The 27,040-nt window shown below is 38.6% G+C and overlaps 1 protein-coding gene across 1 annotated transcript in view; it reads right to left on the bottom strand.

Moving 5' to 3' along the window:
* CEP170 (centrosomal protein 170) overlaps positions 1-27,040 on the bottom strand; it is a 96,293-nt gene that overhangs the window by 64,754 nt on the left and 4,499 nt on the right. The window contains exons 2-7 of the mRNA XM_063124324.1: positions 13,809-13,953; positions 11,852-11,941; positions 9,657-9,735; positions 7,325-7,383; positions 6,633-6,795; positions 4,940-5,074 (exon numbers count right to left, since the gene is read on the bottom strand). Of these exons, the coding sequence (XP_062980394.1) occupies positions 4,940-5,074; positions 6,633-6,795; positions 7,325-7,383; positions 9,657-9,735; positions 11,852-11,941; positions 13,809-13,913 (631 nt within the window). The 5' untranslated portion in view covers positions 13,914-13,953. The remainder of the gene's footprint in view (positions 1-4,939; positions 5,075-6,632; positions 6,796-7,324; positions 7,384-9,656; positions 9,736-11,851; positions 11,942-13,808; positions 13,954-27,040) is intronic.

Below are 27,040 nucleotides of genomic sequence, written 5' to 3'. Positions count from 1 at the left end.
TTACCCTGGGTTGCATCCAATGGTGGCTTTCTCTTAACAGAAAGGATTTCTGCTGGTCGCACATTGGATTTACACATATTGCCATGACTACTTAACTCACCCCACCCCAAAGCTGCTCCTTAGGATTACAGGACCAAGGGATATAGCAGGATTTATCATAGAGGGCTGTAGTTGGTGGTGAGGTGAGGGACTAGCAAAAATCAGATGCCTCAACTTGTCTGAGCATAGGCACATTCCACTAAGGTTTTGTTACAACCCATAGATTTGTATTGTGCCACATTTCATGTAATGTCAGTTTGGTTCTGAATATTTTTGAAAACTGACTTATTTCTTCCCTGCAAAAAAATCTGGCATAGAACTTGGTTCAATAAATTTAACCCATATTTATCCCACGCAAACAAATATTAGTCTGGAAATAGGCTTTGGAAGGAGAAATATATTTTCCACAATGTGACAGAAACATTTCAGACATAAAAGCAACAGATAACTTATATACCTTTGTTATGATCAGAACCAAAAAACGTACTAATATTCTTTTCCCAATATGGGAAAGACTTGAGTCAGCACATACTATTATAAACTTGAGTTTTTGGAATCCATGGTAGAATTCAGCATTCAGATCAGAGCACACTGGGAAACTTGATATTTATTAAGTACTTTATTTAACTGCCAAAGATAAATGAAAGCTTATACCTATTAAAAAGATAGAAATATTCAATGTGGTATAACTAAGTATTTTGAGCGAGGGAAGCACAAAACAGCAGTATATTAAAAAAAATAAGATCATGAGCAATTAATAAAGGTGATGAAGAGGAATACTTTGAACTGAAAGTAATGGTAGGAAGTAGTTTGTCTTCTTTATTTCCTGAATCCATAGTACAGAAAACAGATTACTATTATTCTACTAAAGTTCAAGTTTGTGACACTTGAACTGAGCCCACTGAGATTACCCACTAGCAACAATTTTCCATTAAAGGTTTCAACGAAGGCTGAAAAACAGTAATGCAAAATAATCTTATTAACTTAAGGCTGTAAAGTCTAATTGCATCTAGTTGGCTTAGCAGTAACTAATCTCCCATATCAATCTCCTCATTAAACCATGCTCCATCTGCTATAATATATACTTTCCCTTCTGTTAAATGCATTGTCATATTTTTCAACACCGTAAAGTTGTGAAGAAGTTTGAGTAAATTTGGATAACAGGTACACAAAAAAACCTGCTAATATAAGCAAGCCAGTATTTATTTTTAAACTAGCAAACTATGAAATAGATGTTGTTATATTCTACTTGGGATTCTGGTAAGCATCCAAGAAAAGCAAATTGTTTACCATGTAGCAAACTACATGTACATTCCAACATAACATTTATGTTAAGAGAAGAAATGTGAAGGAAAAATGTATGCGAAAAATATGACACTGGTGAAAAAAAAATCCAAGCAGACTCTGCAGAAGTATTTGCAAATCAATTTCTGCCTATTCCTACTCATGGATCTTTCTTGCAAAGTCAACAGGAGTTTTCCTAATACTTCTTACATGCATTCTCTTTCATGGGATATTCATTGGAGAAAAATACTATGATTAATTTGTCCTGGGGTTACATGTACTGCCCCAGTGCGTAAATAAAGATGGTAGCATAGGCTTTCTGGAATCTGAGAAATGCTATCTATATGACAGCACAAATAGCGCTGAATACAGACTGCCAAGGAGGTGACTTGGGGCAAAGAGAGAACAAAACATTCATCAGGGTGGAATGACTATTGCAAGAGCACTTAAAATACAGAAGCAAAAACGGATGTTTTCTCTTTCAATTTTTACGACATAGACAAGTGATAGGAACAAGGATGTCCTCCAATCAGTCAACCTACTCCAAATTCCCTTTACTGTTAGCTTATCCACAAAATCAAAAGAATAGAAGCTCATAAAACATTCTCTAATCCCCTTTGCTTACTAATTAAATGCCATTTTAGAAGTTCACACATGAAAAAGATTTACTATTTACAAGATATTCCACTTTTCTTATAACGATTGTGAAAAATATAATTATATACTAAGTATTACTACAGAAGGTCCCACAGAAAAACTAAACAGACACATACAACCTGTATTCTTCTAGAAGGCTGACACCAAAACCTTAAATCAGCCTTCCCCAACCTCGTGCCCTCCAGATGTTTTAGACTTCAACTCCATAGCAAGCATGCTCAATGGTCAGGAATCCTGGTGGTTGTAGCCTAAAACATCTGGGTAGCATCAGGTTGGAGAAGGCTGCCTTAGATCACCCAAATACTAAGAATTAGGAGAGTGCTGATGGCCATCCTTTTTTTAAAAAAAGTCAGGTTCTGCACCATACCTTAAATTCTTCAGACAGAGGTCCCCTACTTTTAAAGAGTTACAAACTAAGCCAATAATTTATTGTGACAATAGAACTCTTCTCCTGATAGTCAGGAGTAAATATGTATATTGGATCAGAACATTTAATAAGAACAAAAGAAAAACCCTGGAGGACCATACCAATTGACTATTTAGTTCAGCATCCTGTTTCCTGCAGTGGCCAACCAGATGCCTTTGGGAAGCTCACAAGCAGGGGTTCAAGGCAATAGCCCTCTCTTGCTCCATAGCAAATGGTATTCAGAAGCATGCTGCCTCAGATCCTGGAGGTAGCATATAGCCACCATAACTAGTGGTTACACCAAGCATAATTTTATTCACCTCTAACATTTCTCACTTTACTTATCTTTTTTTCCTAAACCTTTTCCTTTCCTCATATGAGAATTGCTACTATTACCTGATCATTCTTGTTACCTTTTTTGAATCTCTCTTTTTTTAGTTCTACAATATCCTTTCTGAGATGGGGTGAACAGAACTATACACAATACTGCACATGGGGCCTCACCATAAAGTTGTATACATATATTATGATACAAGCAGCTTGATTTTCAGTTCCGTTCCCAATAATCAATCACATGCATTTTACCATTTTCACAGTTGCCACACACTGTCATTGAGCTATCCACCACAATCCGAAGATCCTTTTCTTGAAAACCACCAGTCACCACCAGCTTGATGCCATCCGTGTATATGTGGTCAGGATTTTTTGCCCCAATGTATATCACTTTAAGTTTATTTAAATTAAACAACACTGCCATTTTAACACTCATTTCGTCTGCTTAGAGAGATATCGTTGGAGTTCTTGACAATGCTTTTTTGTTTTTACCACCCTAAAAAGTTTGGTGTCATCAGCACCAAACCATTGCCATCTCACTGTGCACCCTTAATTCCTGAACATTTATGAACACGCTGAACAGCATCAGTCCCAATATGGATCATTGGGGGACCCCACTTCCTTCATTTGTCCATTGCTTGAAGCGTCCATTTATTCCTACTCTCTGCTGCCTGTCTTTTAACCAATTACAAAACTATAAGACTACCATCCTCTTATCCCAAATTTACTCTGAAGCCTTTGGTGCATGTACAAACTTTTGAGCAGTATCATTGATCTGTTCCTATCTACATAGGAAACTAAGCGAGGTAAGGTTACTATAAGGACACTTTTTGGAATTTAAAACATAAGAGTCTGGAGTTTTTTTCTTCCCTTGAAACACTGAATATTAATACATAACTAGCTAATCGCTGTATAAGAGTTATGATCTACAACCTATAATAATCAGCCCAATTTTCAAATAAAACAGCAAGATACACATTTTGTATAGCTTGTAACACCCTATTTTTAGTATTGTTAAGTAGAGACTGTGTTCTTCAAAACATTGTTGCACACATTGCACATTATACATGAGTATATGAATGTGTGAACACTATATACTTACATGAAGTAAAGGTCTTCAATATTACATTATTAACGTGTGATTTTAATTCTATGCACCTCTTGTTTTCATATTATATAATGGTTCTTATGGTCCATTGATTTGTTCTGTTTGTGACTTCATTTGAGGGACCTCTTCCTTTTGTTCAAGACTAGTAATTTTTAACAACAATGAACTGGCCCAAAATCAACTCATTTGTCAAATAGTTTGAAACACATCTAAAGCAGATACATTGAATTCTACTGAGAGCATGTCCTAGTGTTTATTCAACTTATCAGACTATCAAAAACATATTTGTCCTTTGTCCACCTTGTTAAGTATAATAGAATTGCAGAAGTTTTCCTGGAACATCATATTAAAGAACTTTTAGCATGTGTCTATAGCTATCAAATCAATAATTAAGAAATAATGCATCCTAAAAGAATATATATATTCTAAAACCAGTTGCTAGGTTCCATCTTTAACTCATTATAGCATGAGCAAAAAATAGAAATTAGGGCAGTAAAGGGCTATGTATTGCTATTAAGTTTGAGCAACAAAATAAACAGGATGCCATCAGCACAACTCTTAGGTAAGACAACACTTGTTCTCATTATGTCGTTGGGCCTATAGCTCCCATTCCAAGGATTCCCCCAAGTGCATACCTTCAAGCAACAGTTCTATGCACACTTATATGGGAGTAAGTCCCATTGAACATAGTGGCACTATGCTTTTTTCCCTGCAAAGTGAATGATTGTCAGTAACTCCCATGTGTGAGTGGGTGTGAGCAGGAATAAAGCACGTACACTTGATATGACTGCTGCAATGGGACCAATGCTGTCACCCAACCTGGGCCACGAGCTGGTCCAATGTCCACAGAGGACCTCAAAGAGGATATAAGGTATACACATAATATGCATAATATGTAAGATATGGGACCCTACCATACTGATCTGCTTTTATCCCTCTCCCATCAGAACAAGCATTTTGCTAGTATAGAAGAAAAGATTGTAGTCACTGATCCTTTAACATTACTTTTTGTAAGTAAAAGTGCTGACAGGCTCAGAATATATAGATCGCCTTATCATGTGAAATGAAGGTGGGGGGAAATATACATGGATCTGTTTTCTAGATAACTTTACCTAAAATTCCAGTTTCGTGTATTTTCTCTTCAGGTTTATTATCTTGTTTGTAACCATTGTGTTCTTCAGCTTCATCATCACCCCACCATGATGGTTGCCCATATAATGGTGTACCCCGAGGCATGGCAGAAAGATCTATACAAAAAAAAAAAATAGAAAAATGGCTCTTTCATGTCCGGCAAAGCATATCAAGGGGTTTTGCTTCTTATTGCCTTAAAGACAGTTTAAGCAATCTAAGTATAAAATTTGCTAATGTCATTTATATTGCTTGGATAGCTTCTCAGGCAAAAATAATTGAGTTTTGCTCTTTCCTTCATAATGAATATTTTCCCATTTTCTTTGGTTATACTAATATCTCCCCAAATGTTTACTAAAATAAGCATTTTAGTAAAAGTAACAAGTCATTCACTAGACTTCAAAGCTAATACAAGGTGAAATATTTCTCTCGTGAAAAATTTCAGTCACTTTAACAAGCTTGTGGCAGGCAGGTAGTGTGTCAAATAGCAAAGCCAAGCTGTTTTAAGAAACACAGAGTTGAGCTTGCTCCCACATAAGTATACACAGGGTTGCAGTCTCAGAAGTATAAGTCTTAGATTTTATAAATAAATTTATAAATATATTTTGTAAAAGAAAAATTACCATTTGTACAGAAATAGTTTCATACTGTCAAAATGTTAAGGATTACAAGGATATCAAGTTCAACTTTGTAATAATATTAAACCTTACAATAGCTTCTGAGTATTGTATAAGTACACTAAAGATAAAGGAATTATTATCTTCTACGATGCTGTGGAGTATCTTACATAAAAATATTCATACTCCATATTTTAAGTAAAACCTTGTCTTAAGAAACATTTGACTTATTCCAAATATTGCATAGAAGTGCTTTTCAGTGTTTCCCAAATTTCCCTATTAGAAAATCTAAGTAAATCTGAACTCACCACTGTCACCAAATTCTTCTGTTTTTCCCCAGACTTTCATATCTCTTTGACCTGGTTCGAACATTACTGCAGCAATTCTCATTATGTTTAACCCAGGAATTGCCACCGACAAGTGGAGCGTGTGAACCATTTCTACTTTGTGTGATGTACAAAGCCAGAAATTCTGGGTTATTTATGAATTAAACAAACAAGAGTTAACCCAGGGTTTCTTGTTGGGTTAACACTGGGTTGCTTAATTAACCCAGAGTTTCCAGGTTCACATGTCACAAAACATGTTCATTAAAAGTGGTAATGCTTTGTGCGCAACCTGAATTCTGGCAATCCTGGATGAACGTGCAACTAGGTCTTTGCAATAAATAAACCTAAGAAATATAAATCTATGTTAAAAATGAATCTAAGAACTAGTATTTTGGGAAACTCTAGGTTATCTGTATGACCCAATATTGGACTGTTCTACATACAACAAGATTTGAAGGAGGTGGATAGGGTATAATTTTAGCTCATTAAGAGTGGCAAAATGTCTTGAGCCAGCCTAGCTAGTATATTTCAAAATCACAAATTATTGATAGTGGTAGAGGAAGAACTGAAGTGCCTTATTGGCTAACAAAAATAGTGATTCTAATATAGATGCATTAACTCTTGAATGATGTTTAACAATATATCCTGAATATTGTTTTTACATTAATCATGCATTATCCAAAATATTAGGTATTTAATAGCCAGAACAGACTGTACTTATTTATTTTTCTCACCTGCAGATTTCTCTTCAGCTTTCAGTGCGTCAATAGCTTTGTGGTGCACTTCAGCAATGGTGTCGTGTACCTTTGGCTCTGCAGCTTTGGCACTGCTTAGCTTTGATCCTTCTGCCTCTGAGGATTTTTGGGATAACTGCAGTTGACTTGTAAACTTCTCGTGCTGGAATTTAAATGAAGTCCCGTTCAGTAAAACAACATAACTTTAGTAAACTTCAACAAAATGTTTAAACACTGACCTGGTTTGCCTAATCACTGCTGCTTAAAGAAGCCATGGTGGCTTGTTTAAGCTGTGGCGCGTGCTGGTGTATTGTTGGGTTATCTAAGGGTTGTTTTCCCTCCAACAAGACATGCCACCTGGGTTCAGACGACACCACAAGCTGCCCCCAGGTGGGTAATTAGCCAAATGGCATCCAGCATGCACTGTGGCTTGTTTAAGCCATGGTGATAATGCTAACCAGGCCAATATCTTGATTCTAACCCTACTATATTAGATGTGGCTGTACATGCAATTGCCATGACTAGAGTGGTCCATGAAAAGCTCCTGCAGGGAGACACTAGTTCCTACAAATTTGACTACAGCAGTAGCAACATGAGCTCATCATGTGCTTGCATGGGGATGCTTGTTAGAACCAACCTTTAGTATCACAGCCCAAGCTTAGAAAAAATACATGCACATTTTATGTGTTTACCTTAAGTGCTTCTTCTGGGACTCTCATCTCTCCTCTGACAACAGTAAAAAGATTGGTATGTATGACGTGATAAGGAAAGAAGTAACATTTTTCTGGCTACATTGGAAACTTCCAGTTGCTTTTAGCAACTTATCTGAGCCAGAGTATTGCCAGCTTTCATCACCCACAGACCTCCCAGTCCCCAAAGCACACTCAAAAAAACCAATCCCCAAAACACACTATTCCCTTCCTTTGCTTAGCAGTTCATTGGCTGTTGAAGCATTGGAGGCACATAAAGAGAAGTGATGTCTGAACTTTCCCTCTTCGTGGCCTGATGATCATCAGCACATCAGGATAGAAAGGGACAGTGGCTCTTGGGCCTTTTAGCCTTCTCAAGTCCCAGTGACCACTGTTCCTTTTCTCCTGGCCATGGTGAGATACATAATGGTACTCAAGTGGCAGGTGAGATAAACCTGAAGCTTTCTTTCAGTGCTGGACTTGCAAAGGGAGAGAATGATCCCTGCCCTCTCCCCAGCCTCAAACATGGGTGGAAGCCTGTGAGTTGTTTCAGCACTGAGTTTTTTTGGGTGCAAGCAGAAAGCCAGAAACATTACTCCCCTTCTCTGGATCAAATTGGAGAATAGCACATGAATCATAGCTTAGAATCATAGAATAGTAAACTTGGAAGGGGCCTCTAAGGCCATCGAGTCCAACCACCTGCTCTATGCAGGAATCCACCTTAAAGCATTATCTGACAGATGACTATCCAGCTGCCTCTTGAATGCCTCTAGTGTGGGAGAACCCATGACCTCCCTAAGTATTTGGTTCCATTGTTGTACCGCTCGACCAGTCAGAAAGTTTTTCCTGATGTCCAGCCGGAATCTAGCTTCCTGTAACTTCAGCCCATTATTCTGTATCCTGCTCTCTGGGATGATTGAGAAGAGATCCTGCCCCTCCTCTGTGTGACAATCTTCCAAATATTTGAAGAGTACAATCATGTCTCCCCTCAGTCTTCTCTTCTCCATTCTAAACACGCCCAGTTCTTTCAGTCTCTCCTCATAGGGCTTTGTTTCCAGACCCATGATCATCCTTGTTGCCCTCCTCTGAACCCCCTCCAGCTTGTCTGCATCCTTCTTAAAGTGTGGTGCCCAGAACTTGACACAATACTCAAGATGAGGCCTAACAAGTGCCAAATGTAGGAGAACCAGCAATTTGGAAGCTATACTTCTATTAATGCATCCCAAAATATCATTTCTGTTTTTGTAGCCAAATCACAATGTTGGCTCATATTCAGCTTGTGATCTACAACAATTCCAAGATCCTTCTCATTTGTAGTATTGCTGAGCCAATATCCCCCATCTTGTAACTGTGCATTCGGTTTCTTTTTCCTAAGTGTAGAACTTGGCATTTATCTCTATTAAAGCTTGTCTTTGCCTGCTGGGTGGTTGGAGCTTTAACTTTCTGGCAGTGTTGTTGTACAACCTCATTCACACACACACACACACGACACACACCCCTAGCATGTGTACATATGTGACAAGCAATTGCAGATCTATGGGTGCCTTTAATCTGAAGTGTTAAGGTTACTTTATCCTTCAATTTATTGTAGAACAATATTCAAAACAAAAAAGGAGACATCAGGGGTCCCTGGAGTAGTAGGTCTTGTGCTGAACTGGTAGACAGGTAAGAATGCTTCAGGATTTGATAGCTTTTCCCCTAACTGGTCATTTATTTATTTATTTATCATATATATACCCCGCTCCTCAGCCAAAAAAGGCTCTCGGAGCGGCTTACACTTAGCAAAAAAGACACTCCCTGCCCTCAGGCTTACATTAATTGGCCAATTCAATGGTAGTGGCATGACAATTAGGTACACATTTGCTGATGTCCTCTGGTTGCAGGGTAACATCCCTTTAATTAAATCAAGTTGAGGTTTGTGTGCCTGGTTCCTAATTTTACAACATTCAAGAGCCTTAGTGTTTGTTGCTGCCAATTGTTTATCTCTGATTCATAGGAAGCATACAACAAACTGGGCAACTATATATATTGCAAAACATGTTACAGCTACACTAACAACCAAGATGGCTATTTTTTAATTATCTAACCATTTCAGAGATATTTTTTTAAAAAATAGATTCCTTTCTACTACTTGGTCTGAGAATCTGAAGTGTTGTAATTATTATTTAGTATCTTCATCCTGCACTTCTTCCAATAAGAACCCAGAACAACTTAAAAACCCACCCACAAAAAACAAAACAAAAAAAGGCAAGTTAATACATAAATTTATGAATATGAGTAGGAGTTGCTTTTTTCCATTAAGAATAACAATAATGCATTATTGTAATAAGGATATCATATCCAAATCTTAATTTATCATCAAGTTTTAGGGTGATGTAAGTCTGTTCTGGAATCCGCACATCATTCACAAATGTCTGGAAGAAAGAGAAAGAAGTATTAGACTTAGTGGTAATGAACTTCTGAATATTAATCCAGTTTTTACTGCAGTTATGACAGCACATATCACTGTCCAATTGTTGAAAATAATGTTCTAGAACCAATCTTACTTGCCCAGTAACAAAACCCCAAGGAGGATATATGAAGATATGACCTGAGCCTAACATCTATTATTTATAATGGATCTGCTAGTGAAATATGCTATAAACGTACTGAGTAAACACAAGCTGTTCCCATAATAGCTAGACACCTTAAAATACACTGCACTCTTTTCACACAGTCCACAAAGTTTCCACTTCTATATTGCCTGTTAGAGTGAATCTTAAAATAAGCCAGAGCTACGTTGGCAACAGAACTCCTGGAATGAAAGTTCCAATGTGAAGCAAAGACAAATGATGTGCAATTTGCTGATGATGGGTTCCATTCAACACAATGCAAGCAGTCATCTACTCATGCAATGGGACTTTCCCTTGCCCTCCTCCATCATACATCCTTTCTGCATCCCCCAAATCTGTAATGGGGGAGGGGGGTTCCTCCAACCCTTTTGAGAGATATGGGGGGCACATGGTGGCTGCGTGAGGAGAAGGAATCAATTCCACCAGTGGTTTCCCTTCTGCTGGCAGATGGACAATATTGAATACTATTGAGGGGTAGGATCCAACTCTTCCTAGCAAATTGCCACCTTTTCACCCATTGCCCTAGCATTTGCTAGTTACATTCTACACATGTTGGTTTATGCCAGCATGACATCATTAACATTAGAGCTATAGCACATTTGGATCCTACCCCTGGATCTATACCACCATGCAAAGGGTTCTGCATGCCTCAAAGGTCTTTGAGTGCTCATGCCTTGAGCAGGAACCCTCCTATGCCACATGGCACACCCCTTTTCAAACCATGGGGAGTTTCACAAGCAGTTTAAAACATAGCATAAACATGTGGTGCTAACTGGGCATGGCTAAAGTAGCTATTTGAATCTTGACCTGACCTATGGCTTTATATAGCTCAACAATAGGACATGTTTCTCCAAACAAGTGACATAATAAGATTTCCCAACTTAAAGAGGTTTTCTGGAGGGAATTCAATTGCTTCAGAATTTATGTTTTTTGACCAAATAAACTTTTTAAAAAATGGCTAAGAAAGTGCTGAGATGCATTAATTTAGAGATCTTCGCATGAAGTGTAGTTTTCACTTCTTTGCACTCATTTTTTGCACACCCATATTATACTTCCAATTTTTCCTTTTGCTGACTTATATTTCATGTAAACCTCTGGGGGAAAACAATGGTTTGAGTTCTGTAAAATGGCCATGGAATCCTATATGCTTCTACCAGATCATCAATATAATTTTTAACAAGCCATTATAAAAGCAGACATAAAAACAATTGAAGATCACAAAGAGTCATTGTAAAGTAATATTAGGTGCAACTTCTGTAGTTGTAAACCTTTGGTTGTTCTTCTAATTACAAAAAGATGCATATATTTCATTTTTAATTAAGATGCAATGATTTTGGCAGCCATTTCACTTTTTAATTTTCACTTTGTCAGCATCACAGTGTTATAGAAAGCTAGTATATACACCAGATCATGTGTTATTTGATGCCCTGTGACTAATAAATTTGGTTTCATGAATTTTGTACTGATTTTATATTATTTCCAAATTAAATTTCAATTGGTCGACATTTTGTAGTTTTTCATCCTAAGTTTGTAAAAACTTTTGGAATACATGATTGCCTTCAAAATTTTACCAAAATTGTTTAAACAGTGTGGCTCCAAGGGCTGCCACCCTTGGTTTCAGAATCAATGCTAAAGTGAATCTCTTTGGTACAGACAGATTTGGATTCAGCAGGTGAAAAAAAAATTAAAAACAGTAAAGCAAATGAATTTCACTCAAATCACCTCAAAACTGGGAAATCTCCCTTACTACTACCATTCTCAAATTGTTATATTTAAAAAAAAGTTATATTCTTTAGATATGCTTCTTGATATCATATCTCCCTACATAATTGGCATAAAAAGTAATAAAAAATACTTGTTCAGAACTGATTGGGTTACAAGTCCTGAAAACAGAAGAAGTGATATTTATTTAACTTACCCCATTTAGACTGCCTAAATCCTTCACCAAGTGTTCATCAGTAGAGGCATCATAGTTGACTACGGCATGCTGTTTGTCCACACTACGAGACTGAAATATTTAGAAGATATGTTTATATTAATTTTTCACTCTACTTCTAACATTTAAAGTGGCAGCTGCATTTACTTCATGAACCTTGTAAACAGAGGTCAGTATTCAAAGATACCCAAACATTTCTGTGGATTATGTTGCACCAGCAGGATGCACAATCAGTGCAACAGAAAGACAGTGCTTCCTTCTACAAACTCCACTGACCTGTCCCATTCTGGAAACTAGCATTTCAGCTGGTTTCCAGGGCTGATCTAGGAAGGGCTTCATGGGGCAATGAGCGGCATGGGACACTGCCCAAGGATAGCATTACTTTACAAATATAAAGAACAGGTTCCAAAATCGATGGCTCTGGAAACTTTCTTTACATTTACAGGAATGTTGGATCCTACTTGAAAAGCATTACGCATAAAACTTAGCACATAGAGTTGAACTATTTCATAGCAATTGTAGAATTGCCTTCATTTTATTAAAACAATAACTATGTTCCTCCCTATTACCTGAGATTGTCATCTGAGGCCCTGCTCAAAGTGCCCACACACTGAAATTTGGTGGGTGGCTACCCATGAGTCAGCCTTTTCTGTGGTAGACCCCAAATTGTGGAATGCCCTACTACAGAGGTCTGTCTGATGCTTACTTGGTCTAGGGCTGAAAATTCAACGACCTTTTTACTCTTCCAGGACTTTAAAACATATTTTAACTGCCGGTTGCCTTAGTTAAAATATATGTAATGCTGTATTTCAAACTCATCTTCTACATTTTTAACTCCTAAGTTATTTATCTCTTTAAAAAGCGGAATTGTTGTTGACACTAAAAATAATAGTTTGTAATGTGTTTGATTATTGGTTTTATCATTGGTTTTATTGTTTTGCTTTATTATGTACACTGTCCTGAGACCCTCAGCTATAGAGGGACTCATAAATTGAATTAATGAATGAATCAATAGATATAAATAAATTACAAGTATATGCAGGATTAGAGATGGAATTGTATGCTTCTGCAGTCCCACGTACTTAATTTCTGCGAATTAGGCGTTCACATTTCTAGTATGTTCGTGTTCTAGGAGCCCCAAAACAGTACTCACACTTCAACTAGGAATGTCCTCAACACTTGTAACTGTTCAAATATCCAACTACTGCTACACAAATTGTAGCAATAGTGTGGTATAGTGGCTAAGGTGTTGGACTGGGAGTCGGGAGATCCGAGTTCTAGTCCCTACTCGGCCATGGAACCCCACTGAGTGACTTTGGGCCAGTCGCAGACTCTCAGCCCATCCTACTTCACAGGGTTGTTGTTGTGAGGATAAAATGTAGAGGAGGAGGATTATGTATGCTGCCTTGGGTTCCTTGGAGGAAAAAAGGCAGGATATAAATGTAATAAATAATATTTTCTTCCTTGTCTGTGGATTTAGCATGTAGAAAGGAAGACTCACCCCATCATCAGAATGCTCCATAGGCATTCTGTGCTGAATATTTTTACTATTCAGCACAGAAGTCAGACTCATGCCATGTGCAGGGATTCACTAACTTAAGTAACTAAGGCCTTAGCTAGACCTAAGGATTATCCCAGGCAAATGGAGGGGTTGTCCCTGCCTGCTCCCGGGATCCCCTGTGTGTCATTTGGATGCACAGGGATGATCCCGGGACAATATAGGCCTGGTCTAGCCATGGACTAACACTGTGCAGTCACTGCAGTTAATTTTCCCTACTCTTCCATGTGAAATGAAGGAGGATTAAATTGCTAGTAGAAGCAAAAAATGGGAAAGCAAAACACTTAATAGTTCAAAATATAATCCTCAAAAAGAAATATGTATCTAGGCCATTAAATCCAAACATTTAACATTTACAGTCGAAAGAACCGATATAATTACCTGCAACATCAGCTCACAGTCATCTCTTCCGACAAAAATCATCTCTCGTGGCAGCCTATGGCGGGTGCCTCCACTGCTCACCAAAAACCAAGATGTTAAGCTCATTTTCTGCTTAGCTGATAAATCCTCACAAGGCTACGTCATCCTACAGTGAGACAGAGATAAAGGGAAAAATATTTTATAGCTATTTTTATCTTCAGTTCTTGTTACTATGAGGAAAAGGTTTATAAGCAATTGGGGTTATAAACTTCCCAACACAGGATTTTAGATTCAGCTATAAGGACTGCTTCACAAATATAATTTTTCATACACAGATGGAATGAAATGCATATGATCATCATTACGTATTTTCTCTACATATCACACACTGGGGATCCATTGCTGTTAGTCACTGTTTCCCAAAGCAGGTACATACAACAAAACGAACATGAACAGTCTTAACACATAATTGCATAGAAGAATGTACACATTGTTTTCTATACCTAAACAGAATCAATCCTAAGAGTTTTCATAGAAAAAAAAATTGAAGGAGAAATTCTGATCAAGCACATCATATAAATATAAGAAGAGCCATGCTGGATCAGATCAAGGGTTCATCTAGTCCAGCATTCTGTTCACACAGTGGTTAACTGGATGCCCACAGGAAACCCACAAGCAGAGTTAAAGTACTTTACAACAAAACGGAACTTAATTTAACATTTATTCTTCCTCCTACTGGTACAGTGGTCTTCCCTATTTTTACGCAGGAGCCACTTTGGATTCAGGCACTGTCACTGATGCTGTTTGGAGGCCTTTCCTGGGCTTTGGGGGCCTCTCCTCCTCCCCATCCCCCGCCATGTCCTCCAAACAAGGCCTCATCAGTCAGTTACCAAGTCACCAGGCAGGCAAATTCTGAAGCCTCACCTGATCCTTGGATTGGGATTCCCCTTCTCTTCTGGAGAATGGGGATGGGATGCATAAGGATCTGTCCTGCTTGTGAGAGGTGCAGGACAGATTGTTGTCAGCGCATCACCCCTCCTTCCCCATCGGGGCCATGGCAACAGGGAAGGGGGCAGCACTGCTATACGTCCATCTAGTCCAGCATTCTGATCACAAAGTGGCCAACCAGCTGCCCATGGGAAACCACAAGCAGGACGTGAGTGCAACAGCACCCTCCCACTCATGTTCCCAAGCAACTGGTGAATATAGGCATCCTGCCTCTGAAACTAGAGATAGCAAATAGCCATCAGGACTAGCAGCCATCGATAGACTTATCCTCCATTAATTTGTCCAATCCCCTTTTAAAGCCATCCAAAGCGGTGGCCATCATTACATCTTATGGAAGTCAATTCCACATTTTATGTATTGTGTGAAAAAAGTACTTCCTTTTATCTGTCATGAACCTCTCACCAATCAGTTTCATGGGGTTCTAGTATTATCAGAGAGGGAAAAAACTGTCTTCCAAACCACTGTCTCAACACTATCTCCATAATTTTATGCACTCTCTCATGTCTTCCTTACTCACCATTTTTCTAAGCTAAACTAGCTTAGACTAAACTACCTTAGATGTAGACTATACGTTGTTGTTGTTGTTATGTCTTTTGCCCAATACTGGGCTCCAAGGTGGCCTTACAACCAACTGTCAGGTATGCTTTAGGGTGGATTCCTGCATTGAGTGGGGAGTTGGACTCAATGACCTTACAGGCCCCTTCCAACTCCACTATTCTATGATTCTATGATAATAGCAAAATAAGTGGGATCTCCTCAAGAGAGATATCATTAATTCTAGTGAATATCCTCCACCACACTGACTGTGTGTGCCTGCATGCAAGATTGACAAAACTATGCAGACAGCTTATGGCTTATACAGGTACGATTTAATTTGCCCTTCATATTCTTTGTTATGGCTACCTTCTGAGTACTGCTTGAGTAAGCTTTATGGATGAACATTAGGGGTGTGCAAAGAAGGTCTTCTCTGCCCCGAAATTCAGGAGGGAGCTCCATTGAGCAGCTTCTCTGCTCCGATTTTTGGAGAGGGTCCATCTCTCTGCACCACCAGATTATACTTCGGAAAACTGCTCCATTTTCGGAGAACCACACTATTATCATCAATGGGAATTAACAAAAATCCATACATCTCTATCATTTTTAAAGATAAAGGGATGAAACTTGGCACAATTGTAGCTCTTAACTAGAGCTTTAGACACACTAAGTCTGAAGCAGATCCCTTTATCCCTTGATTTTTTAAAGGATTTTTTTTTAAAAAAAATCAAATCATTCACACCCTCACACACCCCTCTGATTCTGCATTAATTCACCCATGTGCATTATCAGCAAAGTAAAGGATAAAAGCTCCCTCCATAAATATGCAAGGGTGAATTAACACAGAATCAGGTTTGTGTGTGTATGAGGGGGTGAAACCATCCTCTAACCACACCGAAAGTTCAGAGCTCCATCAGAGCACTATTGGACCCTCGGAATTTCAGTGCAGAGTGTACACCCCTAATGAACATATTAAAATTATGGAACAAAGTAAGCTGAAGACATGCAAGATTAGCCTGCTATACCTATGCAATTGCATAGGTGGCCAAAGAACAGGTATTAAAATGTGAAGGGAGGAGGGAAATGAAGGAAAAATCTTGTTCAGATCCTAAAGAAATTCAAGAGAGAGAGAGAGAGAGAGAGAGAGAGAGAGAGAGAGAGAGACTGAAACTACATACATGACCTGTCTTTCAGGCTTCAATCCTATTCCAATTTACTCAATAGGATTTATTTATTGCACTTATATACCACTCCCATAGCCAGGGCTCTCTGGGCGGTTTACAGAAATTCTAAAATTAAGACAAAAATGAGTATACAAAATTTAAAATTCTAAATCAAAATTGACAGTAGATTGCACTGTCAATGTTGTTAATAGTAACACTGAACGGAACTATTGCCAGAGCCCTATGTGATTCAACTGCACTCACTTGCAAGAGCCAAGAGTATGCCTCATAAGTAGATCATGGGACTAGCAGAAATCAATTACAGACTTCCCTTTTCATGACAGCACACAATGCATTTTCTTTCTGCTACCACTCAAAAGCAAATCAACTATTAACCATGAGAAGTAAGGAGTCAATTTATAACTGCTGTTTCTTAAAGGAACAAATATCCATTTAGGGCACAATCCTATATATGTTTAGACAGAAAAAATGTCCTACAACTCCCAGCATCCACCAAGTCCCAGATATAATTTTTTTTCTGTGTAAGCATGCATTAAATTGTGCCCTTAAAAACATAAATCCAAATAACATTTTACAATCTGATACAGAAGAGATCAGATTTATTTTTTAAAATAAATATGAATAACTAGGTTGTTTATTTTTAAAATAAACTTGAATAACTAGGTCAGAACTGATTAATCAGAACACTGAACACATAGTAACAACTGATGGAGAACAGAATAGTTAAAATACCTGGAAAAGGATTAAATATTTATTGTACCTGGCAATCATAGTAGCTTCAGATAGCACCTCCAGAGATAAAAGGCTGACAGTAAACACAAACTTTACTGCTATAGCTAGCAAAAAATGAACTGGCAAGAAATGTGACATGTGCAACCCAGATACATATTTTATACCCCTCCTTAGAACACTATAAACCTACTGTATAAAAGCTCGTTGAACCAGAAATGCACATATACATTCTGTGCATGTTTACTTGGAAGTATGTTCCACTGAATTCAATGGTACTTGCGGTACATTCATTTCCTTGTCAGTAAGTATGCATAAGATTGCAACACTGGAAGTTGTAACTGGAAAAGCTGACTCCATCACCAATTTTTTGTTGAAGAAAATGTTAGATGGCCCACCACTGGCACTATAGAAAAGCAAGAGTTTTTAAAAGAGCTGGTTTTGGTTCCCCTGATAAAAATAGTAAAGCAAAACCAAGAAGGCATTCCAATGAATTTACAAATGAAACATGCACACCCGTGAAAAAGACTAACCTGTATGATGAACCCCTATTTTCTGATGTAGCTCAACAATGCCATCTAGAGTGTCTGGGACTTTCAGAATCCCACCGTGTTGGCTGAATAAACCTACATCATGTCTTCTGCCCCCAAATATGTATCCAAAACTAAAGAGCATGTTTACAATGCTATTCCTAGGCCATATCTACACCAAGCAGGATATAGCACTATGAAAGAGGTATGAAAGCAGTATACAAGAGGCTGGAGCCACACTACTGCTTTATAGTGGTACTGAAGTGCACTGACAACTGTTGGGGCCCACTGACACATAGAATCATAGAATAGCAGAGTTGGAAGGGGCCTACAAGGCCATCGAGTCAAACCCCCTGCTCAATGCAGGAATCCACCCTAAAGCATCCCCGACAGACACATATCATATAGCGCTTTCATAGTGCTATATCCTGCTTGGTGTAGATATGGCCCTAGTTTCTAGTTGGCCAGCTTGTTTGACATACTGTATAAGTGCAGAGCCATAAAACGAGTGAACCTAACCTCAAAATAATATAATTAGCTAGTTAGACTACTAACACCAGAAAATGAGCTTATTGTCCCCACTGTGCAAACCAACACAGTTTGTCTCTGCTATGGATGTGTGAGACTTTGCTTTCAGTCTCGGTCTATCTAGCAACATCTAATCAGCAAGCCAATGATGTTCTCAGACCATCTTCTGTGAGGAACTCAGCATATGCTCTGAAACCCAAGATTCTACTCAGATAGGAAACATCTAACTAGTCAATTTAGATTTGACTTCATAGACTTTATATGTATTGTTGCCATCATTTTTGTTCCCTTTCCCCTCCAGATAAACTTTTATATATTTATCTGCATTTTTAAAAGAAGGGAATTTCTTACTAAAACATCCTTACATGCAAGACTGCATGTTTGGTAAATACCTCTCTGTTCTTAAGACATTCACAATATTTTTTGTTAAATTCTGTATTTCTGGGCTTAGGGCAATGGAAGTCCAAATATAGCCTTGCTGAAGCTAGGTGTGAGGGTAGAGGGAAGGGAAGCGAAAGGTCAAGGAGGAAGCACATGACCTATCAGACTCAAATCATTACATCTGAATTGAGCCTTAGAGCATCATCAGACAGGTGGATTTTTGTTTTTCCCTACCGTCACTATGGCCTCCTACTGCTATCCCACAATAGCAACGGTCTCTTTACATGGGGAGAGAAAGAGGAAGCAGCAATGACTACATGGCCCATTCAGGAGCTGTGTATATTGTGACGCTTTTCCTGCACATTGCATTTTAATGGCAGCACATTGCTATTTAATAAATAAGAGGGGTCTATTTTGTGAAGGAATAATGAGTGGAAAGAGTGGGAGGCGTGTAAGAGGTGGACATCGTCGTCTAAAGGACACGTGAACATCTGTAAGTGGGCAGTAGTGAACATGCGATAAAACACTTGTCTGATGACCCTCCCAGTGTCACTAGAATGCCATTCATTCTGCCATTAACTTGGTAAATTGAAGTCTATGATAGGGTTGAGCATTTGATGGCTATGTGCTACCTCCAGTATCAGAGGCAGTGAGCCTATGTAAACACCACTTGCTGAGGAACATGGGAGGGTGCTGTTACACTGTGTCCTGCTGATTGGCCAATGTGTGAACAGAGTGCTTGACTAGGTGGACCCTTGGTCTGATCCAGCATCACTCTTCTTATGTTCTTATCAGCCAAGAGGAATATGTCCAACTGACTAGTCAAGTATTTTAAAGCATTAACATTATGAAAAGATGATGATGATAATCAACAGATATAATACTTATACTAACTACAAAAACAGTTTAGATACTAGTTACTGTGACACAACGACATTCACTTTTTAAAATATATTTTGATACCATTTTTATACCATCCTTCTCCCAAGGAAGACAGGGTGGCATGCATAGGTGCCCCCTTTTATCATCACAACAAACCTATGGGGTAGGCTAAGCTAAACACTATCTAGTGAGCTTCATGCCTGAGTGAGGATTTGAACCTGGCTCTCCCCGGTTCTAGTCTGACACTCCACCTACTAGGTGATGGAGTGTTTTTGTTTGGAGATGCTCTCCACTACCATTAAGAAAGGAGCTTTGCTATGCTGCTAGCTTTGCAGGAGACAGGTGCAACTTTGCATATCCAGCCCCCGCTCATGTTGTCATGTCATGCGAACCCAATGAATCTGCATTATGTGAGTGTTAAACAAGCTTCACATATCCCATGGTTTGTTTTAGGGATATGTGAGTGTTGCTTAACCCAGGTTTTCATATGAATATGTACAGCACATATGCACAATGCCAGCCACACATGACCTATAGCCTGCCTCACCATTAGTTAAATAACTCACAGTGCGGCTGTTGTGTCATGCAAACCAGCGCATTATCTCCCTCCTTTACTTCTCAGGTCAATAAGGTTAAGAGTCTGCCTTTAATTCTCTTTATCCACTTATATGCTACTGCATCTAAAGGTAATCAGATTACTGGGTACAAGTTATGCCATGCATTGGCACAATAAGCTTTCCACCAATTGTCTAAGAAATGTTTTTGCTTAATATTTAATTAAGTAGAATAGATTGCATTCCTTTTATATTATAAAACTAAACAATCTAATGCAAGGTTACTCAAACCTTTGTTTCTTTAGCAGAAAATAAATGCAGGCATTCATATTTCTTAGTAATATAGGAACAGCTTTTTGGATTCCTCAAAAAATGTCGGGGTTCTTACCCCCACTCCACCCCCATTCCCTTCTTTCTCAAGTAATATGCACTGGTTATAAACTACCTGACACAGGTTTTTATCATGAGAGGTAAGCTATGTGTTTTCATTTATTCTAATGTGCTTCCTTTTATGGCAGACAGGTACATTCTAGTTCTAGGGGTATACCTCAATTAAAAACTGGATTTGGGCTACTCTGCATAAAGCCTTTATTTTACCCGTTGTGAAGGAATAGGAAAGTGTGGCTGGAGCTCTTTGAACAGAAGCATTCCGCATGGCAACGTTTTTGTTGCAAGGCCCCACTTGTTGGGAAAAATGCTTAATGGTGAAGCTTACATTTGACAACTTATTTTGGTTTACCTCTCCCAATTCCCCCCTGCCCAATTTTACCAAGGTTGCACTTCATACAGATGCAGGCAAGGGGTGGAGAATATTTTACACTGGAATTTTCAAACTGCATGATGTACTGGCAGGAACCTGCTTATTTAATTAAATTTAATAGCTCATCTTCTTTTAAACAAAGTCACACTGATTATACATTAAGCATGTACACACATTACTTACAAAATCATGAATAGAGAACTGAGCATCTTTATTCTTGATTTCATGCAATGTGCAAGGCAAAGAAAGAGTAAAGAAAAATGCTGGGGCAAGAAAAAAGGATAGAAATGGAGCTAGAACAATGTTTCATATTTTTAGGCACCAACATGCCCAACATCCTTATCTTACTCAGAAATGATCATGTGTCTAATCTGCATTGTATTTGATACTAAAACTCAAGTTTAGTTAGAGATTGGGGGGGGGAATCTGGCTGCATTCGGACAATGCGATAGTCAATTATGACTAATCAACTCGACAGATGTTTATCTAGAAGGTACTACCCACCATGGTGTGCATTAGGGTCAGAGTTGAGTTTGTTGCTGAAAATCTATCCTGCCATCTGGACTACAGTGGCAGCTATCACTTTGACCGCTCTTGCCTTACGACTCTGTGGCTGACTAAATACACCAACAGTGGCCAAGGAAATAACCAGTGGTGCCCTCCACATGACACGATAACCAATGCTGGTTCAAACAGCCAACTCAGCACAGCATTTTTATTTGTGTTGGTTATTTCAACCAAATAACCAACCATTAGTTAAAAAAAACCCTCCTGCCACACAATGTGCTAACCCACAGAAGGTTAAATAGCCAACCTTCAACTATTTAAACCACTGTTTTTATCATGTTGTCCAAACCCAGTCTGTCTGGGCTAAAACCCAGATACAAGCTTTGGGCCAGCGAGCACAGAAAACCCCTTAACTCCTTACATGTTTCCTTAATGGCTAGTAAAGTCCAATCTTTATTAAATTTATATCCCACCTTTACTAAAATGGTGCTTAAGGCAGCTAGCAATAATAAACAGAGATTAAATTATTTACTAATAACCATTTGAAGACGGTACTGAAGCAATGCTTACCTGCAATGTGGAAGCTTTATAAGAACAGTATTACAATCTGAATGTGGCCAGAGAAACTGTACTTACTATCTTTCCTCATTATTAATGCACATAAAGATCCCCCTAAGAAGAAGAGGAAGTCCAGATCACATAAACACCAAATCAGAAATGAAAACTGTACTAAAAAGCTGGTATCTCTTCTTTAAAAAATAAAAATAAAAGATCCTACTGTTCTCCTTCCCAACATCCTGGAATTTTGTTATTCCTATGTGTAATTAAAAGCAATTTTGACCATGTAGAATTGTTCTCTCCTTCCTGGAGTCCCTCAACCCCCAAGATGTAGAAACACTAAAAACAGTGTTTCAAAAGAATAAGACTGGGTCACACAATGAAGGTTGGTCCCATTTTGGAAAGGCTGGATCATTGACTTATATAAGCAAAGTTCACAGAGCAGCTCCCTTAGGAAAGTTGCAACTTTTATTTTTCTATCCCAGCAAGGTTTGAAACTTTGTTATAATAATTACTGATTCATGAATTTGATACATTTGATTGATGAATTTGATACAGAAACGTATGCTTCATGTTTCCCTTTTTTGTTTCAAGTACTGCAGTAAGTGCACTTATGTTTTGCCTTTTATTGTTGCTGATTTTTTTTTAAGTGTTAAACATTTTGGCTTGTATCCAGATTTGGGCACATGCAACAGTTGGAAGCAGATTGCCACGGGGATGAGAACATGGGGATATATACAAATCTGGATCCTACCTATTAACATGAGTTTGTATGTATGCTCATGTGGTTTATCCGGTATCATATGCTTTGTTAATATGCTGGTATTAACATTTAAAGCCCTAAACGGCTTGGGGCCAGCTTATCTGAAGGAACGCCTCCTCCCATATGTACCTGCCCGGACCCTAAGGTCATCCTCAGGGGTCCTTCTCCACGAGCCCCTGCCAAAGGAAGTGAGGCAGGTGGCTACCAGGAGGAGGGCCTTCTCTGCTGTGGCACCCTGGCTGTGGAATGAGCTCCCTAAGGGGGTTCACTTGACACCTACATTATATGCTTTTAGACGCCAGGTCAAGACCTTTTTATTCTCCCAACATTTTAACGATCTATAAATACATTTTAACATGGTGCTTTAAATTTGTAATTTTACATTGCTGCTGTTTTTATCTGGTTGAGCTTTTATATTGTATTTTATATTATGGTTTTAATACTGTTGTTTTATACTTTGAATGGTTTTAATTTTTGTGAACGGCGCCCAGAGAGCTCCAGCTATTGGACGGTATAGAAATGTAATAAATAAATAAATAAATAAATAAATTTGAATTACCTTTAAAGTATGGGACTAATGCATTAAATTGTAATATCCTAACTTATATTTAAAAAGTAGCATTCTAAATAATTTTTTAAAAAATATACTGAAAATGGCAAATGCAGCAAATACTTCCCTATTTCATTTACACACACCCTTTAAATGGCAAGATGTCACAATAATTGTTTTCTGGTATCTAACCAAAATGTTACTTCACTCAAGAATAATATATTTGCAGAAAATATTATCGCTAAGTGCCTTAAGTTTTCTCACAGACTTCAAGCTAGATAATCACTTTTGTGGTTAATACTAGACATCCCAACACTGTTTGTTTTACATGTGCACACAGGTAATCATTGCTCCTATTAGGAGAAAGGTTCTTCTACTGAAATAATATTTTGATATCTTAACTAAGTCTGGCTTGGGCTGAATGCACTGCAATACTACTATGCCATGAAACAGTTTATTGGAAATAATGGATGACACTACATCAAAAAAGATGCTATGTTAAACCTGGAATGAATACCTCATTAACATCAAACAATGCTATAGAAGATGAAAGTAACTAACAGCATGTTGGAAGCAAATTTGCCAACACGTTCAGATCCAGACAGACCCACTAACCAAAATTAGCTTCTGTTTATTTACAAACATACAAGCATAGTGGTCTCCTAATCCTTGGGTTCCCAAAGAGCAAGTGTTGTGTGCTGGCATGAGTGTGCGTGTGCATGTGTGTACACATGCGTGTGCATGCACGCACACACACACACACAGAGAGAGAGAGCTAGTTCACAAATCATGGCTAAGCCAGAATTTCTGAGAATTCTGGCTTATACTGAACAAGGAAGCATGCTAGTGCACACTGCTCCATCTCTTCTAACCCTCCATCTGTGGCTTTCTTTAGTGTTACATCCAAACTGGGATCCATGGTTTACTGCTCTTCTGACAAGCCAGAATCATAAGCCAAAAACAGGAGGAGCCAAGAGGGAGTGATGAAGTGCATGCACTCATGCAATGGCTCATTAATTGGTAAGATGGAATTTTCAGCAAGTCTGGCTTATCCATGATCACAAATCAGCACACAGAGTTTAGCTAATTCCAATTCCAAACTCTTTCTCTGCCCAAATTCAAATTTCAACAAACTCTCTCTGAATCTTCTCCATTAGCTGAGAGAGAGAGAGATCTCTCCAGTTATTATGGTCTTTCTGATGTCAGTGTATACAAAACCATAGAAATAGCCCATTCAAAATAAGGAAAGAAAAATATGTAACAATATGAAAAGAGATTGAAGAATTTAGATTGTGAGGGAGGTTCAGAGCCATAGTGTTAAGCAAACAGGAAGGCTGGGAAAGCAGCAGGAAGATGAACTTGTTGCTGATCTTTACTATGTAAATGACCAGAATTTAACAAAGCAAGAAATAATGGGACAAGAAATAATGACTCAAACTATATGGATGTTCTTCCTAACATAATTATCAATTCTAGCTGTCCACAATTCTGCTGACTTTGGCATGTGTACCTTTTAACTTCTGGGGTCTCTGTAGAGAGAAATCCTAGCTTTGCAATTGGGGAATGGCACAGATCTTTCCTGCAGCAGTAGTGCCGAAGTGCAGTGCAAATATGAACAAAATCCTTAACCCCTCTTCAGCTCCAAGCTGGAAGGTAAGGCTGGAAGTTGTCATTTAGACACAATTCTCCACTTCCCAACTCCAACTTGAAGTCAGAAGTCATCACTACAGCTCAATAGTGGAAGCAAAGCACAACTGCATGGATAATCATTACTTCTTTTCCAGCTCCAAGTTTAGAGGTGGGGACTGTCCCCGATTTTACAAAGAGATACAGAGTGACGACAAGAACAAGGTGAGGATCAAGGTTCTGGAGATTGCAACTTTCAGCTTAGCTACCAACACTACTCAAAACATATGGACCCCAATTCAATTCAGACATGTCAGCCAGACCATTTGCACAAAGGGCCTGTTTAGACAACATGCTAAGCCATAGTTTGTTTGCTAACCCTTTTGCAGCAAATGGTTGGTGAGCATGTTTAAACCATGGTTATGTAGCCACCATAGTTAGGAATGGTTCACACAACATGCTAAGTCATGGTTCACATGACACACTAGGCCATAATGTTTAGCTCAAACGGCTAAACCACCGTGGCTCAACATGTTGTCTGAACAGGGTCATACTATAGCAGAAAACCAAAACCATGATTTGAGCTTCCAAACCATGAAATTAAAAGCTGCTTTTTTGCTTTTGTTTTTCTACTGCTCGGCAGTCCCCGCTCCAGGTTCACTAGGCCTCTAAATGGCCATTACCTATAGCTTGTCATTAACTATGGTTTGATGTGATGTCTGAATTAAGCTCAAGAATAGTTTCGTACTAGAATAAATTGCCTAGATAAATTAATCTTGAAAGTTTCGGGGTGGGGGAAATCCTGTTTTCTAAGAATGTTTTGTGCATGCAGGGTTAGATAAAATTATCTGTTTTATTTCTTCCAGTTCTACTATTCTGGTAACCTCTTTAAATCTCACTGATGTGCCACCAACATTTATGAAGAGCTAGTGTAGCACAGTGATTAAAAGCATCAGCCATGAGCTGAGAAGTCCTTGTTCAAATTTCAGCTCAACCATGAATTAACTTCATAGTGCTAAACACAAGAGCAGCCTTGCTGGATCAGACCAAAGGTCCATTTAATATAGCATCATGTTTCCCACCATGGCCAACCAGATGCTTCAGGTAATCCACAGCAGAGTATAAAGTAACAGCTTTTTTCCCCGTTCTTTCTTGCCCCCCCCCCACGTTATTTAATAGTATACTGCCTCTGAATATGGAAATACTTGGAGATCTTAAGGAAGACACTTTCAGTCTCCTCAAACCCATGGTAATAATACTAACATACTTTACAGGGCTGGAGTAAGCATTGTGGACAAAACAGGGCTGGAGTAAGCATTGTGGACAAAAAAAAAGTGCTGTATATTTACTTAAACTATTTTATACCGTTGTGTAAAACATACCTAGGCAGTGTACAGCATTAAACCATAATCTAATTATACAAATACAAAGATTCAATATAACTAAAACATATTAAAGCATAACCAATGGCTTTTAAAATGCAGGAGGGGATCAAAATGACAGGCATCTTATATAAGAATACAGCAGAGAAAGGCTTATTACTCAAGATCTATATGACCCATTTTGCTCATTATTATTTTTTAAAACTGAAGCTTAAGCACTGTAGGAATTCAGAAAATTTTGAAAGTTCCAAAAAAGTTTGAAGCGCAAGCTTTAATAGGCAAAGAGTATGTTTACACACCCTCATAAGGAGCCAGTAGCAGTCAGGGAACCACAACTCCAATGTAGCTCCATGCCAGGCAGGCGCACAGGGAGGAAAACACAAAGGTGGGACAAAGGGAGGGCCCTGGGCTTTGTGAGTCACTTACTCTCAGAGTGGCGACAATGGCAGAAGGTATGGTGAGAGAGGCAGTGGCAAACACTCTGAGGTGGCAGCAGAGAAGAAAAAAAGTGGTCCTAGGAAAAGCAGGTTTTAAAATGTGGGGGAAGAGGCAAGGAGGTAGGCTCGTGGGCTGAGTAGAAGAAGCAAATGTCATTCTCCAGCAATAGGTATGAGGAAGCGAGGGCCAAAAGACCTTGGTTACATTGAAGGAAAGTAACCTCCATACAGCTTCTGAAAAGACCTTCTTCCTGGTTGTCACAGGACAGACATCTGCTCAATGTGGTACAACCAGGATGATGATATCATCATCCAGCCAGGTCTATATGGTGGAAAGCTT

Source organism: Elgaria multicarinata, chromosome 4 (genome assembly GCF_023053635.1).
Source record: "Elgaria multicarinata webbii isolate HBS135686 ecotype San Diego chromosome 4, rElgMul1.1.pri, whole genome shotgun sequence".
Lineage (NCBI taxonomy): Eukaryota > Metazoa > Chordata > Lepidosauria > Squamata > Anguidae > Elgaria > Elgaria multicarinata.
This window is presented reverse-complemented; position numbering and strand designations above follow the sequence as displayed.